General features: G+C 43.2%; 1 protein-coding gene across 1 annotated transcript in view; it reads left to right on the plus strand.

Annotated features, from left to right (window-relative positions):
- Positions 1-15,937, plus strand: part of METAP1 (methionyl aminopeptidase 1) — a 41,198-nt gene that overhangs the window by 17,088 nt on the left and 8,173 nt on the right. The window contains exons 2-7 of the mRNA XM_084625868.1: positions 860-911; positions 4,358-4,470; positions 6,235-6,295; positions 7,570-7,661; positions 8,419-8,502; positions 13,672-13,810. Coding sequence (XP_084481994.1) covers positions 860-911; positions 4,358-4,470; positions 6,235-6,295; positions 7,570-7,661; positions 8,419-8,502; positions 13,672-13,810 — 541 coding nt within the window. The remainder of the gene's footprint in view (positions 1-859; positions 912-4,357; positions 4,471-6,234; positions 6,296-7,569; positions 7,662-8,418; positions 8,503-13,671; positions 13,811-15,937) is intronic.

Raw genomic sequence — 15,937 nt, forward strand, 5'->3', positions numbered from 1 at the left:
CCGCCCCCTCACCATGCTGGAGCCAGCCACGCTGCCTGGCAGGAGCAGCGGGTCAGGCCGCTGGCCGCGCAGCACACTGAGACTGGGGGGGGCTAGCCTCCCTAGCCTGGAGCTCGGGGGCCGGGCAGGACGGTCCTGTGGGCCGGATGTGGCCCGCGGGCCGTAGTTTGCCCACCTCTGGTCTAGTGCATGCCTGCACACACACACCCATATATTTTTCATCTGTGCGCACATCATGCTAGTTGAACCCTGTTGCTGCCCCTACAGAGGCGCCCTAACAGAGGCAGGCAGAGTGCATGCTACAAGAGGAATTATCCTCCCCCAACAGCCCAGGGAGGGGACCATCGTGGTCCCAGGTCTGGTTCCCAAACATTTTCATCTTGCAAATCACTTCCTATGCTAGAGAAACTCTCCTGCACATTTCCCCTCCGACTTGAAACACTAGGAAATGTGGTAAGCACCAAGCATGCATTGGCAGGGAGGTGGACTGGATGATCGAATGAGCCTTTTTACCTCTGACTGCTGTGATTCTATGAACTGCCCGATACTATATCATCCTTGTTGCAACTATAGTGGTTGGTTACACAGAAAAGTAATACTGGGACAATATCAAGGAGATGAGAGGAAATCAACTTGCTGTAACGGAATGGTTGCAGCTGTTTGGCTCAGTTCCCTCCCTTTTGCATTATAAACCAGTTGAATACAGTATTTTCCAGTCTTAACACTGGCAGTTAAAGTAGTTTTCTTGAGTGTTTGCTAAAGTAGATAATAGAATCCTTGTTAAATATAGTTTGTCATCCATTTTGTGGAGGTCACATTCTGTCCCAGACAACCGTGATTTTTATATTTTCATTTTCAGGAATGTTTTAAGGGAAGCTGGGCCACTCACAAGTTACTACACAAGAAAGCAAGTAAGTAAGCTCCTTATCCAGTCTTGAATTTTATATCAAGATCAACTATTCATGCTATTGCAAGTGTTTTTTTTTTTCTTCAGTCTAGTTTCAAAATGCAAAATAAGGGCTATATGCTGGCCTAAGTTATACAGTGTACTCTGCATATTCACTAATGTACATGCATGCGTAAGCATGGCTGTGGATTTTTCTGAGGTACATGGCAGCGTGCACTGCTCATCTGAGATTCAGCTTCGGCTCTAAACTGTTACTATAGATCTAGGTAAAAGTAAAGACTTGTGACATATAAATCTCTTGTATTCATGCCACACCCGTGTGTGACTGAAATATTGCTGAGAGCTAAACTGTGAACAGAGAAAGGAGAACAAGTTATGGCATTGAGACATTGCCAGACTTTTTGTATTTTTAATGCCTGAGGCCAAAAAAAAAAAAAAAGAAAGTTTGAATGGTTATGCTAAAATGGAAATGTCCCAGACAGCCAATCAGAGTACAGCTGTGCTGGACATTTAGTGCTTATGTATGTAGAAAAGCTCTGTAACATCTTTCTACACTAGCGCTACCAGTGGTGGCAGCTGTGGTGAAACCAGGTTTTAGAGTTTTAGTGGGTGGCACAGTAGTAGAAATATATGCGCTTGGCCTACGCTACAGGTTCCCCTATCGGTAGCGTTGGCGCAGAAAAAGGCTGGCAAATTTTCCCTCGGATGAACTCATTTGTATGTTCCACAACTGTAGAGTTGTTGTGTGTATACAGTTCCTTGAACTCTGATTGTGGGTGTCTAATTTACATGCCTGTGTGGTTACCTCTCGATAACAATACTTCATATATTCAAATCACTCTACTTTGGTTGTTATGATCCATTTGCTCTGACTGGATACGTTACTCATAACAGTCTGACATTTGGGTGGGCGGGCAATTATGCGGGGGCTGGGAGGGCAGCCTTAGAAGTGTGTGGGGAAGAAAAATACACAACAACAAAGAAATGGATGAAAGGGGAATCGGCATTAAAAATAAGTGAGAGGGATTGAAGCCAAACTTTTGACTTCCTTCTCCCCACCCCCACCATACCTATCTTAAGATCAGTAAGACTCTTGTTCCTAGAATAAATTGTCATATGTGTTTTTATTGTTTGGGAGCAGCACAGAAGAACACTAATGAATTTTTCTAATTTAGACTCTTCCCAGGCAACTCTTGCCACTGTAGCATTCAGTATTGGATCACTTTGCACCATTGCAATGGCAGTATAGACAAGAAATGCAAATATTTTAGATGCAGTGGTGCAATTAATCCTCCCAGTGCAATCCCACAGTGCTCCTGCCCACTTGTCAGTGACAGTTTTGACAGCTCAGTGTAAAGCTACTCACTTCACAACAGTGTAAAGGCCTGAGAGCACCTGAGCAGTTCTTCATTGGTCCTGACTCTTCCAGTTCCCCTTCCCCTGGTGCCACTAACTCCTGAGTTCTAATGGATAATTCAAGATAATTCCAAATATTACTTTATTAAAGCTTTTCAGAAAATGCAAACCTGAAAACTATTTTTTTTTTTAAATTGTCCCATGCGGGATTCACCTAAAGAACAAAAATCTTTGTTTATCAGCCATCATTCGGGTAGATGCTCAACACTAGACACGCAGACTCTGATGAACTTACATCATTGGGATTGCCATGGCAGTCTGTTCTCATACTCCTGAGATCTCAAAATGGGAAAGCAGAAACAAGTAATCATGTTGCTAGGTAAAGATGATGCAGCAAGGCTACTCCCTTACCCATGAGTTAATCCTCTTATCTCTCTATGGTATTCTTGTACTCCAGTCATCTCCTCCAGCTCTCTTGGAAAACTGATAAAGAACTGTATTGCATTAGCTTGGGGTTACGCATGACGGAGGGAACTTACTGCACTACTTTGAAGGGCATGGAGGGAAGGATGGCCTCTCTCTAGTCTCTTCTCTTTCTGTAAGAAGGAAACTTTTAATTCGGCTACAAAACAAAACAAGAATCCCATAACCCAGTGTTTCTGAAACTGAGGTCGGCAGACCCCTGGGGGTCTGTGAGGGTACTCCGGGGGGTCTGAGAGTCATGTCTGGGGCTGCTGGCCCTGCTGATCAACTCTTCCCTCTCCATCCCAGGGCCTCCTGCACTCTGCAGAACAGCCATTCAGCAGCATGCAGGAGGTGCTGGGAGGGAGAGAGAGGAGCAGGGACTGGGCACGCTTGGAGGAGGGGGCGGAAAGAGGCGGGGAAGAGGAGGGGTGGGAGTGGGGCAGAGGCATAGCCACGGGTGGGCCATGGCCAACCCACTTAGCATCCAGGCCCACTCTCCAGCCCCAGCTGTGCTCTGGCCCAAACGCTTGTCCTGCTCTGCTTGCCCAGCACTCCTGCCAGGGCTGGGTGGGTGGAGCGGGGCAAGCCCCCATGCCTCAACCCTGCTCTCAGACTGGAGCACTGGTGGGGCAGTTGGAGTGGGGCAAGCCCCCACGCTCCCACCCCGCTCCTCAGCAGGAGTGCCGAGCGGGTTGGGGCATGGGAGTGCCCATTTTTCTGGGGCCCCGGGTTGGCCCGGTAGCTAATCTGCCATAGGAGGAGGGTGAGTGAGCAGGCGGCTGGTGGCGGTAGAGGACATATTCAAAAACTGTAGGCCTGCTGCCTGGGGGAACCAGGCCTGGCATGGGGTGGTTCGGACCTGGAAGGGAGCCAAGAGTCATACACGCCTGAAAGCAGCATTTCCTCCCAGAGCTGGGTGCGTGCCTGGGGCCCCAGGGTGCCTCTGGCCAGAAGGTCCACCCATGGCCCCCAACAAGCCCGGCTGCAGGGGTGGGGGAAGGCTGCCCTCCCAGCTCCCCCATAGTTGCCCGCCCACCTGAAGTTGGGGCCCACCCAAATATCCCATGGTGGCTATGCCACTGTAGTGGGGCCTTGGGGGAAGCGGTGGAGTGGGGGCGGGGTCTGGGGCTGAGTGGTGAGTTTGGGGATCAGTGAACATTTTTAAATAAAAATGGGGGTCCTCAGATTGCTAAAGTTTGAGAACCGCTGCCTTAACCGAAGGGGCAGAGATGTATTGTCTCCCAAGAGTTAATAAAAACAACACAGAACAGAGTATTGGGGAGTCTGAATGAAAATCACTTCCCCTCAGTAATTAGATTTCGCTTGCTTGGTGTCTCCAATATCATTGTCCTACAAATCCTTGCATTTTCCTTAGAGTAAAAACAAGGTAGACAAGACCTACACTTCTAATGTAAAAAAAAAAAAACTAGGGAAAACAAAGTTGAAAACAAACAAATACACTTTCAGACTTTTTTGTGAATATTGTAAAGAAGCAAAAAAAAAAAAAAAAAGTGCAAATCAAGATGTGTTTTGTCCTTTCAGGCCACCTTTCAATACTCTCCAGATTTTTGGAATAGGAAGTTAGTTTGTCCCAATATCCTGAAATTTAGGGTTTTTTTTATTTTGCAGAAGATGAAAAAACTAAACGTGAAGTTTCGTCTTGGACTGTGGAAGATGACATTAACACAGATCCCTGGGCTGGTTATCGATATACTGGTAAACTTAGGCCACATTATCCCCTAGTAAGTAGCTACGTTGTGTCTATTACAAGTGGCAGAAATAATATCTGATTATTTTTTTTCAGATGTTTTCAACAATGAAATCAGGAGGGAAAGTCCTTGGCAATTGAGTCATTCAGAGAAAATGGTTACATATGTGTATTATTATGTGTGTATGTATATATTTTTAAGACTACCTAGTATGATCCTTCCATTCATGATGTCTGGTATGGGACATTTTATGGTGAAAAATGGGAAGGATAAGCATAAAGAATGCATGAGTTAAAATAATAGAGGTTGGAAATTAATCCCATTGCAGGAGAGTAAGGGGAGAAAGGAGAATAATTAAAAAATCCCAAAATAAACAAAACTTAGGTTTGTTGGAAATTTGTGAAACTATATTGGGATACATTTTCAAACTTTTGCACCTAAATCCCATTGAAAGTGATGGGTTTATGATATATCCGAGCTGTTTGCTCCTGCAACAGTATTGCTGCCAACACCACACTATTGTTCCCATGGCTACAAAGCATTAAAAAATTAAGCTCCTGATCTTGCAAAAACTTGCATACATGTTTGACTTTATGCAGTGAGTAGTTTCTTCTCAGTCAGTAGGACTTTTCATGGTGTGTGAAGTTACGCTTGTGTGTAATGGATGGTCTAAAAGAGAAAGTTGCACTGGCATAATTTTAATGAGTTTAAAAACTGGTTTAGTGAAACCGGTACAAAACGTTGTGTAGACACTCATATTTTGATTTGAGTGTCTTATTTTGGTTTAGTTTAAGTTGGTAATGAATCAATTTACACATAATCTGTTTAGGCCATTCTTAAACTGAAATAAGATGGTCGACACAGGATTTTGTGCTGGTTTTACTAAATCATTTTAAAACACACCTTTAGTTAAACTGGTGCAAATTTGTGGGTAGACAAGGCCGAAGCATTTGCAGAATTGGAGCCTAAACTATTGAAAGGACAGAAGAAACAAGTACTCTAAAATACATTACAGATTATATCCAGGCGTGGTGGCCTAGTGACACTTTATTTGTGCTTCTGTCTATCAAATTTACTTGTAGTGTAGCCCGCATCACCAAAGTATCCTCCTGATGTTTTTCTCAGTGTACAGCACGGGTAGGTAGAACAACCCAGTTGGGCCTGATCACATCCCAGATCCTGTGCATTTATTGGGATGGGGGAATGGGGAATATTGATTCTATCACTAGCCAGCACAACACAGCATTACCATAGTTAGATCCTTGCCTTCTTGGCCACTTGTTGCTGGAAGATTGAATGGTGTGAAACCCCAGTAAAGAGCGATAAGAAAAGGGATGTTTAAATGAAGAAAAAAAAGAAAAAAGTAAAATCTCACTAATTTGTACTAATAACTGGAGGATCCATCTGCAATTAGTGAATTTTGCAAGTTGGAGTAAGTGAACAAACATAGTGAAACAGCAGGGATAACACATCCCAAAATCGGCATGTGACGTGTGTTTTTTATGAAGCTTCACATTAGGCTACTAAAGATTCTGTAGTATAAAAGCAAAGCAAAGAGGACGTAGTATTAGGAGAGTTTGGAAAAGTGCTCTACTGCTAAATCTTTGCTGAAAAATAAGTGGAGAGAGAGCGAGAGGGGTGTGTGTGTGTGTGTGTGTGTGTGTAAACTATAGGGTGTGGGGATTAGCAATGAGTATGATTTGCCAGCTTTAATTGTACTAAGTTTTATATATGGGTGTTTGCTTGTTTTTATAAGTGCTTTTACAATCTAACTAGCTTTGACTGTGATTCATTTAGATGCCAACGAGGCCTGTGCCAAGTTATATTCAGAGACCAGATTATGCTGATCACCCACTAGGTAATTTGAAACGCATCGCAATTTAAAATTTTTACTTTTGTTGATTTAGGCTGCATGTATTCTTAAAACTTTTTATAACAAAGTAACTGGAGAGCAGAATTTGTCTTTAATAGTCCTTTCGTGACAAAATCCTTTCAGCAATAAGGTTGCATATGTTTCATAGATACTCCAGAACTTCTAGTAAGTTGTCATCCACAGGTGCATTTTGAACTCTGTTCTCTCAGAATATAGCACTAGGTCTGTGCCTTACTGAATAACAAAGTACCTGTATGTAACCAGGGTTATTTCAAAAGTTGACTCCATGAAACTATTCCCAGTGACATCAGGGACCCTGCTGCAAATGTACTGTAAAATGGTCTATAGATATTTTTGCATGATTTGTTTTTGTTTTTTTAACAGCAGTCATTGGAGAAGACAGACAAACTAAGACACGTGGCATTTTAGTGCCAGGCTCTTACTTACGGAGAGAAAGAGTCTTCAGAACCTATTTGGTTCTTTAATTATTTTGATCCTCCTCCTTTTTTACGTTGGGAAATGCTAATAAGTTAATGTTAGACAATAAAAAAAAGTGTTACTCAGAATTCATTTTTAAACCTTAGTCAAACTTAAATTATTTGTTATTAAACTACATATTAAAATACAAAGTATTGATTTTGATAGTCATTTTTTATTTTTAACTGAAATTATAAAACTGATGTTGCACAAAGCCACAGTGGGAATAAGTTGAACACTTTTCCATCGGACAGGTACAGCAATTATTATAGTGATGTTACAATGTTAGCTACTATCACAAGCCTTTGTAATGCTCTCTGCTTCCTGTGGAAAATTATTCATTCAACCAGCTTGTAACCAGTTCTTCACTCAAATGCAAATATATAGCCTTAACTCCACCCTTTGCAATATTACTGTATTTTACCAATAGATAGAAAGGTGTGTTTCCTTAAAACATCTGATGTTGGAGTTAAAATTGTATGTTTGAGTAAGACTTTGAGTAATTGGCTGTGGGCATTATGGGTGATCATATGCTGGAAATGGATGAGAGTTTGGTGTGGAGGTGAGGACCTGGCGAGTTTGTGTGGGAAGGCATGTGACTTGAGGTTGGTCAGATGTTAATGTTAACCTTGACTGGTGAGTTTGTTGTCAGTGTGTTTGTTGAAAGGAGGTACATTTGTATTACCTTAAGCACGTTAAAAGAGATTTGTGCTCTCTGTGTATGCGCACGCGTGCACACGTAAAAATTGACCCTAAATATAGTCTTTTTTTTTTTTTTTCAGGTATGTCTGAATCAGAACAGGCACTTAAAGGAACTTCTCAAATAAAAATTCTCTCCTCTGAAGATATAGAAGGGATGCGGTTAGTGTGTAGGGTGAGTTTGTGTTACAGAATGTGTATACTCTCCATAAATCTAGAGAACTCGTGATTTTACTAGTTTATGACCATTCACCTTAAGGGTATGAACTTTGAAAGTGCAGTTATACTCTGAAAAGTGACTGACTAAAATTGGAATGCTTCTGCCTCTGTTTCTTTCCCAGCAACTCCAGATCAGATTTGCTTATTTTGCAAGTGAAAAGATTTTTCTACCTGTCACCACTGCAAAATCAACCTGAGATCTGAAAGTCAAGCTGGCTACTTTCTGGCTCTGATATATCCAATAACAAAGATTTTGCAATGGGAACTTTATCAACAGAATTGTTGGCTATGTATAAGTGAGAACAGAATTCCATCCCTTCTCTTATAGTTGTTGATGGTGGTGCTAACAGGACTAGCAGCCTCCAAAATAAGTCGATCTGTTGAATAAGAACTTTCCAGTTGTAATTAGTTTCTTGATAATAACCACACTTCTAGGTTTAATTAAGTGGTTCATTTCACTTGGCAGGATTCTATGTCCAATTAATTATAAACAGTGAGTGGGATGTTCCAAGGTGTCTGAGTGATTTAGAAGTACAAGTCCCATTGATATCCAAAAGTCCCAATTTTCCCTTTCATCCTAGCACAACTTCCCTAGCACTCTGGTTGTATCCACAGGAGATTGACTGACTGCTCCACCCTTGGGGGTTACTCAGTGTTCTAGTGGCTCAGGCTGTGTGTTTTTGAATAAGTAGTTCCTGATCTCTCACTTGCAGCTTGCTAGAGAAGTGTTGGATGTTGCTGCCATGATGGTGAAACCAGGCATAACTACTGAAGAAATAGATCATGCCGTCCATCTAGTAAGGCTATTTTATCATACTTCTGGATTTGTATGTGCTCTCTTGACCCTTCTGTTTGATGGGACTATGTGGTGTGTGTTACTGCCAAAATGTCTGCTCTGATTTTCTGTATTTCCAAACTACCTTCAATTTCCATCTTAAAAAACCTCACACCCTCTCAGTTTAAAGCTACTAGATAATAGACATTACAACAATTACAAAGCAAGAATGTTACATTTAAAACCGCGTACCCCACCCCAAATGTAAAGGCTCCAAAGGTCCCCTGATGGGAATCACACTGAGGAGCTTAAGAGAACAGGGATGGAGCTGGCTGTTATGCAGAATCCACAAATATAGCTCATGTTGACCCACTAGCCTCCCATGCTCTGGAACCAGCTGCCATGTGCAATTCAGGCCAATTAAGGCCCAAATCCAGCCAAGTATTTGAAGTCTAGTAAGTGCTTTGCTGGATGAGGGCTTAAGTTGTTCTAAGTTACCTTGATCTTTGTGGTTTTCATAAAGTCCACTTAGGAATTTGTTTATATTGGGGCCAGGGTTACTGTGGAGTGTACAAAGAGTGCAGCAGTTCCCGCAGAACTTGTAATGTCAGGTGCAATTAGCTGAGGTGGAGGAGCCTTATGTTAGCTACTTCACTATCTTCATTTAGGGCAGCTGGGCCAAGAGCAAGAGGGAACAACCTGATTTGAGCTGAGAGGAGTGGAGGATGCTGAGCACTCATGAAGATCCATGTTTAATATGGTTTAACAGGGACGAAACTAACTTACTCTTAAAATTTTCGATAGGAGCAGCCAGCATGTAAATTGTTAGTGGCCAAAAAAAATTGTGGCTAGCCTTGCATAGAACCAACTGATAGCAGTGAACAATGTTAATAACTGTTTTAGGAGCAGTTTTATTTTTCCAGAATTTGTACTTGTCTACACTACAAAATTAAGTCAACTTTATCTAATTTGACCTCAAGCCTCCCAAATTAATGAAGTAGATTGTGCATGGCCACACCGTGCTCATTGTCTTGATGGAGTGCGTCCTCACTAGCAGTGCCTGTATCAATGCACAAAGCAGTGCTTCATGGGTAGCTATTCCAAAGTGCAACTTGCCGCAGTGTGATTTGGAAAGTTTATGCAATGCCTCATGGGACCAAAACATTGTCACAGGGGAGAGTGGAAACATTGTGTTGGCATCCCATGATGCACTGTGCTCCCTCCCTCATATCAACGGCAAACAACATCGTGGTTTTCGTGCCTTAAAACCGCTGCATGTACACCCTAACCCCAGAAACATGGAGCCTGCTTAGTTGTGCACTCTTCCTGTGAGCATCTCAAACACCTTGCACCTTCTCCTGCAGTATTTCCAGAGCTGAAGTAGGGTCTGCCGCGTGGAACACAGCGCTGTTCTGCAAGCAGTTACTGCTGCAGTCGTAGAGCAGCTGCACGCTGTCGGGTGCCATTTCTGGTCCCATGAAACAAGCATTGACTGGTGGGACCGCATCATTTTGCAGGTATGGGATGACAAGGAATGGCTGTAGAACTTTCGAATGCGGAAGGCCACCTTCCAGGAACTTTGTGCGGAGCTTTCCCCTCTTGAAGTTCAGCAACACAAAAATGAGAGCTGCTCAGACAAGAGTGGAGAAGCGAGCAGCGATCACTGTTTGGAAGCTTGCAACGCCAGACAGTTACCGATCAGTGGGGAATCAATTTGGAGTAGGTAAATCAACTGTGGGAACTGTTGTGCTCCAAGTGTGTAGGGTCATTAAGCGACTTCTGCTACGAAGGGTAGTGAGTCTGGGAAATGTGCAAGACAAAGTGGATGGTTTTGCCGCGATGGGGTTCCCTAATTGCGGCGGGGTGATAGAAAGCACACGTATCCTGTCTGCATCTTGGCACTAGACCACCTTGCCAAAGAGTACATAAATTGAAAGGGATACTTTTCAATGATGTTGCAAGCGCTGGTGGATCACAGGGTGCGATTCATCTACATCAACATAGGATGGTTGGGAAAGGTTCATGACGTGCTCATCTTTAGGAACTCGGGTCTGTTCAAAAAGCTGCAATCCGGGACTTTTTTTTCCAGACTACAGCATGAACATTGACGACGTTGAGATGCCTGTCGTTCTCCTGGGAGACCCAGCCTACCCCTTGCTCCCATGGCTCATGAAGCCGTACACTGGCTGTCTGGGCAGCAGGAAGGAACGGTTCCACTATAGGCTTAGCAAGTGCAGAATGGTGGTTGAATGTGCCTTTGGTCACTTGAAAAGGCGCTGGAGAAGTCTACTAACAAGGTTGGACCTTAGTGAGGAGAACATCCCCATGGTTATAGCTGCCTGCTGTGAGCTCCGGAATATCTGTGCTGGGGTGGGGAGGGAGAAACTTTTCTGCAGGGGTGGGCAGTTGAGACGGATCGCGTGGCAGCCATTTTTGAGCAGCCAGACACCAGGGCAATAAGAAGAGCACAGCAAGGGGCGCTGCATCCACAAAGCCGTTTCAATTGTGGGTCACAGTAATGTGAACTGCTTCTCTGCATTGTGCTTTCTCAAACCTTCACCTGGCTTGTATCATTGTTCCTGTAAAGCCACCTCCCCAGCCCATTGGTTCTACTCAATAAAGAAAATTTATTTCTTGAATCCATGTACTTTCTTTAACAAGCATAGGTAAAGAGGGAGAACAGAGGGGAAAAAAGTAACCTTGGGGGAAAAGGGATTGTAAAGTTGGAAAGCTGTGTGACATAACACCTCATTCCAGACCATCAAAGGTCTGTGAATGGGCTCCTTCTGTTCCTTGTACCCTTCCCCCGAGTTAAGTGAGAGGGGACTTTTCACCCACGCCTCATGGAACACTTTGGGGAGGGTGATTCTGCGCCAGGTGATGCTGGCTGGGTGTCCATCAGGGTCTGCAGAGGTACTACCCTCCTGCTTCTGTTTCTGCAGTTCAACCAAATGCCTCAACATGTCTGCTTGGTCCCTCATAATCCAAAGCATCTCATCCTGCGCCACACGCTCTCACTCCTTGGAAGCTTTCCTGCTCTCCATGTCCATGTCTAACTTCTCGGACAGTGAAATCCTCCACCCTCTCAGCTCTGTGTCAGCTGTCCCGGAGGCGTTCATTATCTTGGTGAACATGTCCTCCTGCGTTCTCTTTCTCCTCCTTCTAATCAGCAACAGGCTGCTTTCAGGTGTCGATGACACGCCAAAGGACACATTTCCAGCTGTTATTCATGGGAAAAAATAAAGGAGCCATTGTACATGAATAAAATGTTTCCATAGCAAGGCCGTTTCCATTAAAGAAAACCAAAAACCCTTATCACACTAGGTGCAAACCATAACATAATCAGAATCCGTAACCATTCACTGTGCCATTTTGCTGCTCCAGCCTTGGTGAATAATGAAGTTGATGGCAAGCTCATCTCAGGAGCAGAGGTAACTAGTCAAACAATGGCCCTTTCCCATAGCACCATGGGAAGCTGTTTACGAATGGGGTCTACCCAGAAACCTTCCGCAAAGGATTGCGGAGTACCTCCATGAAAGTTTCCTAGAAATATCCATGGAGGATTCCCAGGCTATCCCAGTCCACATAAACAGTCTTTTCTGGGGGCTACCCTCTGCGTAGCTGGATCAGCCTCTTGTAAGCAGAGAACCACAGCTCCTCGCTTTTTCCTCACAGTAAACATGCAGTACCACCGAATGTGTGCGCCCGCTGAATGTAACTGGGCTTTGGTTGTAACTGTAGACTCACCAGATGTGCCTTCCCTTGCATCACTCGGCCACCATGATGTCCTGTGACCCACAGGGCTCCAGGATTAAAAATATTTCCTGGCTCTCGGGGAGAATAGATCCACTGCTCACCTGTCTCCAATTCTCCTCCTCCTCTTCCTCATCCACCATATCATCCTCCTTGTTGTCCCTAGACTCAAACACCTGTGCGGTGTCCATGTTGCTTGTGGGGGTGCTAGTAGGGTCACCCCCGAGAATCGCATGCAGCTCGTTGCTGAACCAGCATGTGTGGGGTTTGCCTCCCTTGTCTTCTGGTACACTTGGTGAAGTTCTTTTATTTTCACACGGCACTGCTATGTAGCCCTCGTGTAGCCCTTCTCCCCCATTCCACGAGTGATCTTTGCATAGATGTCACTGTTTCTTCTTCTGGGTCGGAGCTCTGCCTGCACAGACTCTTCTCCCCACACAGTGATGAGATCCATCACCTCGTGTGTAGACCAGGCTGGGGTGCGTTTCGGGCGTGTAGTCTCCATGATCAGCTGTGCTCAAGCTGGCATGCTCCCAATGCTGATCAAACAGGAAATGGGAAATCAAAAATTCCCAGGGCTTTAGCAGGGGAGGGGCTGTTTCCCGTATACCTGGCTGCAGCAGAGTTGAGAGTGATCTCCAGAGGGGTCACAGATGAGCATTGTGGGACATCACCTGGAGGCCAATTAAGTCGAATTACACAATGCTGCATCTGCACTACCTTGCAGTCGACCCATGAAAATCGAATTTAGTGCTATGTCTCTTGCAGAGGTGGATGTTGACATTCGAGGTGACTTAGGTTGGTGTAAAGGACCCGGTAACGTAGACACCTACATTAACAGGTCGACTTAAGGCGGCTTCCTTCGCCTAACTTCTTAGTGTAGAGCAGGCTTTTGTGTGTGTGTCTGTATAGAACGTTTAAACTGTTGCAGAAAGACAAAAGAAGTTAGATAATTAAAAAAAAAAGTTTTAAAGGCATGGTGCCAACTTAAATTTTGCTCAGCCTTTACATTTTGTAAAAATGAAATTTTATAAAGCTGTAGACTAGCCAAAATGTTTTCCTTTTTTAAAAAAGAACCCACTCCAAAATAGCTTTTAAATAAACAAATATTCCCATGAGGTATTTAACAACCCAAACATTGCAGCATTGATGACTGGAAGTGAAAATGTCTATAAACAAAAGAAAATAAATGAAACTTGTTTCACACTGTCAATATTGAGAGGAAATGCAAAAAGTAAAAATAGACTAAACAGAGAGAGCATGTCAGGAGTCTAAACAAATTGGGGGGGGAAAAAGCATTTGAGGAAATATTTTCAAGCATTGTTGCTAATACAGAGAGAATTTAAAATGTCAGCCATACTGCAAATCTGTTCTACTCCTTTACAAATGTCTTTGCTAATCTAAAGTGTAATATGTGTGTTTTCTAAATCTGTTTTAGGCCTGCATTGCAAGGAACTGCTATCCTTCCCCGTTGAATTATTATAATTTCCCTAAGTCATGCTGTACGTCAGTGAATGAAGTGATCTGCCATGGAATTCCTGACAGGCGGCCATTGCAAGAGGGTGATATTGTTAATGGTAGGTGATGTAAAAGTCAAACCTTTCAACAGCTCTGCTTGCATCCAGTCTTTACAGCTGAAACACTCAGTGGGGCAAAGTTTTGGTTTAGTATGGCACATCATGGTTGGAAGTTATTTCTTCAGGCATGTTTTGTTTTTCTTTAGTTAGCTTTTTTGTTACGTTTAGCATCTGTGTATCCAAATTCATGGACTGAGTAAAATTTAAACTAATTAGAGTTGGACAAAAGACAGTTTTAACAGCTTTTAAATTATCATTGTATATTATTATTTATTGTGATAATGCCCAGGAGTCCCAGTCATGGATCAGAAACCTATAGTGCTAGGCACTGTACAAACACAGAACAAAATGATGGTGTATTGACTGTTTTAATGGTAGAATGATTTTCCTTGATTAGTTTGGGATACATTGTTAGTAGGATGATTTTTGATCATAGTTATTATCATGTCTATTGTATTGCATCCTAGTTGCTCAGGGTGTTTTATAGACACACAAAATGACAAGGCCTTTCCCAGAGGAGCTTGCAGTCTAAGTGCAATATTTTTGATTGTGTTGTTCCAGGCTCTCAAATCTTTTGGCTGGATGGAGTACTTTAGAAATAATTTTTTAACTTTTACTTTTTGCATTTTCTCCCAGCTTTGACAATGAAAATAAATGAAGCCAGTTTCACTTTTATTTGTAGTCATTTTCACCTCCCGTTCTCACATGGGACTACTTGTGTGTTTACTGTTAAGTGCATGCCCAAATGTTTTCTGTACTGTGGGCCTGGGCTGGGTTTCTATTTAATTTTGTTTGTAAAGCAATTTGGGATCCTTTTGGGTTGAAAAGCGTACCATAAATGTACAATGATATTTGGTGGATGTTGTCACGGTGACAGGGCAAGCTGTACCTCTGTCTCCTTTCTCTGGTTTCTGAGTGCAGCCCCCTAGTATCAGGCCTCGTGCCTGCCCCTTTCTTGATGTGGAATTCTTCCACTCAGGTCCCAGGCTTCAGCCTTCTGTCGATCAACTGTGCTTTGCCAGAAAGCGTGACTGCGTTTGGCAACTGAAAGTCTTCCCTTTGGAAGCTGTGATCAGTAGTAAATACAGTGAATCAAAACAGCTTTCTTAAATCAAAGTATTGTTCAATCTTAATAGTAGGAATAAAAACAAAACCCCCTTTCTTTTACGTTATAAAACACTAAAAGGACTGCATGCATGTCTATCTTTCCTAAAGCTTACCATCCCCCTGGAAGTTTGGGAAGGCCTGACTTCTCCAGACCTCCAAGGGCGCGTGTGTCAGTCTGTTCCCAGGGAACAGGTCCCTGACAACTGTCTTCCACCTCTGGACAGAGTGTGACATTTTTTTTTAACTGTTTAAAGTCCTTTTGATCTGTTGGCTCCCAGCATGGGGAAAACCAGTCTAACTTGCCTGGCACCTAGAAGTAGCTAAAAGCTCAAGCATTGGTTTAATGACTCCCAAAAAGTTTACTGAGAGGTTGATTATGTGGATCCATTGTGATACTGTCCAGCTAGTTTCCCACAACCCTGCTATTAAATTCAACCAACATATGCACCTAGTAAACATTCTGGTCACCGGTATAGTTATTACACAGCTATAGTAAGATCCCATACAGTATTCATACATTATTGCAGTTCGTCCCCATGTTCTTCACAAATACCTGTCATAATCATGGTTGCAAAATAATTCTCATATATAACTCTTTTCACATACTTTCTGAAACGTTCCCCATTTGGGGCTGAAAACTTCCATGGTCTGTCTCTGTCAGAAATTTAAGTTTTAGTAAACATTTCCCCCTTCAAATAAACTCTCTAACCACATGGTCTTGGACAGGACTACCGCAAAAATGACTGAACTTCGTGACTTGGCATGGATTTAGGGTATGTCTTGATTGCAAGTGAAGGTGTGATTGTAGCACAGGTAGGCAGACCCATGCTAGCTTTAATCTAAGTAGCATGTGTAACAATAGTAGTAAAGATGTTGCAGCATAGGCTTGAACTTGGGGTAGCCACCTAGGAGGTATGATTAGGTTGCTAGCCTGTGTTGAAGCCCGTGCTGCCACGTCTTCGCTACGGTGGTTATCCATGCTTGCTAGATTCAGTCTAGTCATGGGTATGCTTACTGACG

Source organism: Lepidochelys olivacea (assembly GCF_965140295.1).
Source record: "Lepidochelys olivacea isolate rLepOli2 genome assembly, chromosome: 4".
NCBI lineage: Eukaryota > Metazoa > Chordata > Testudines > Cheloniidae > Lepidochelys > Lepidochelys olivacea.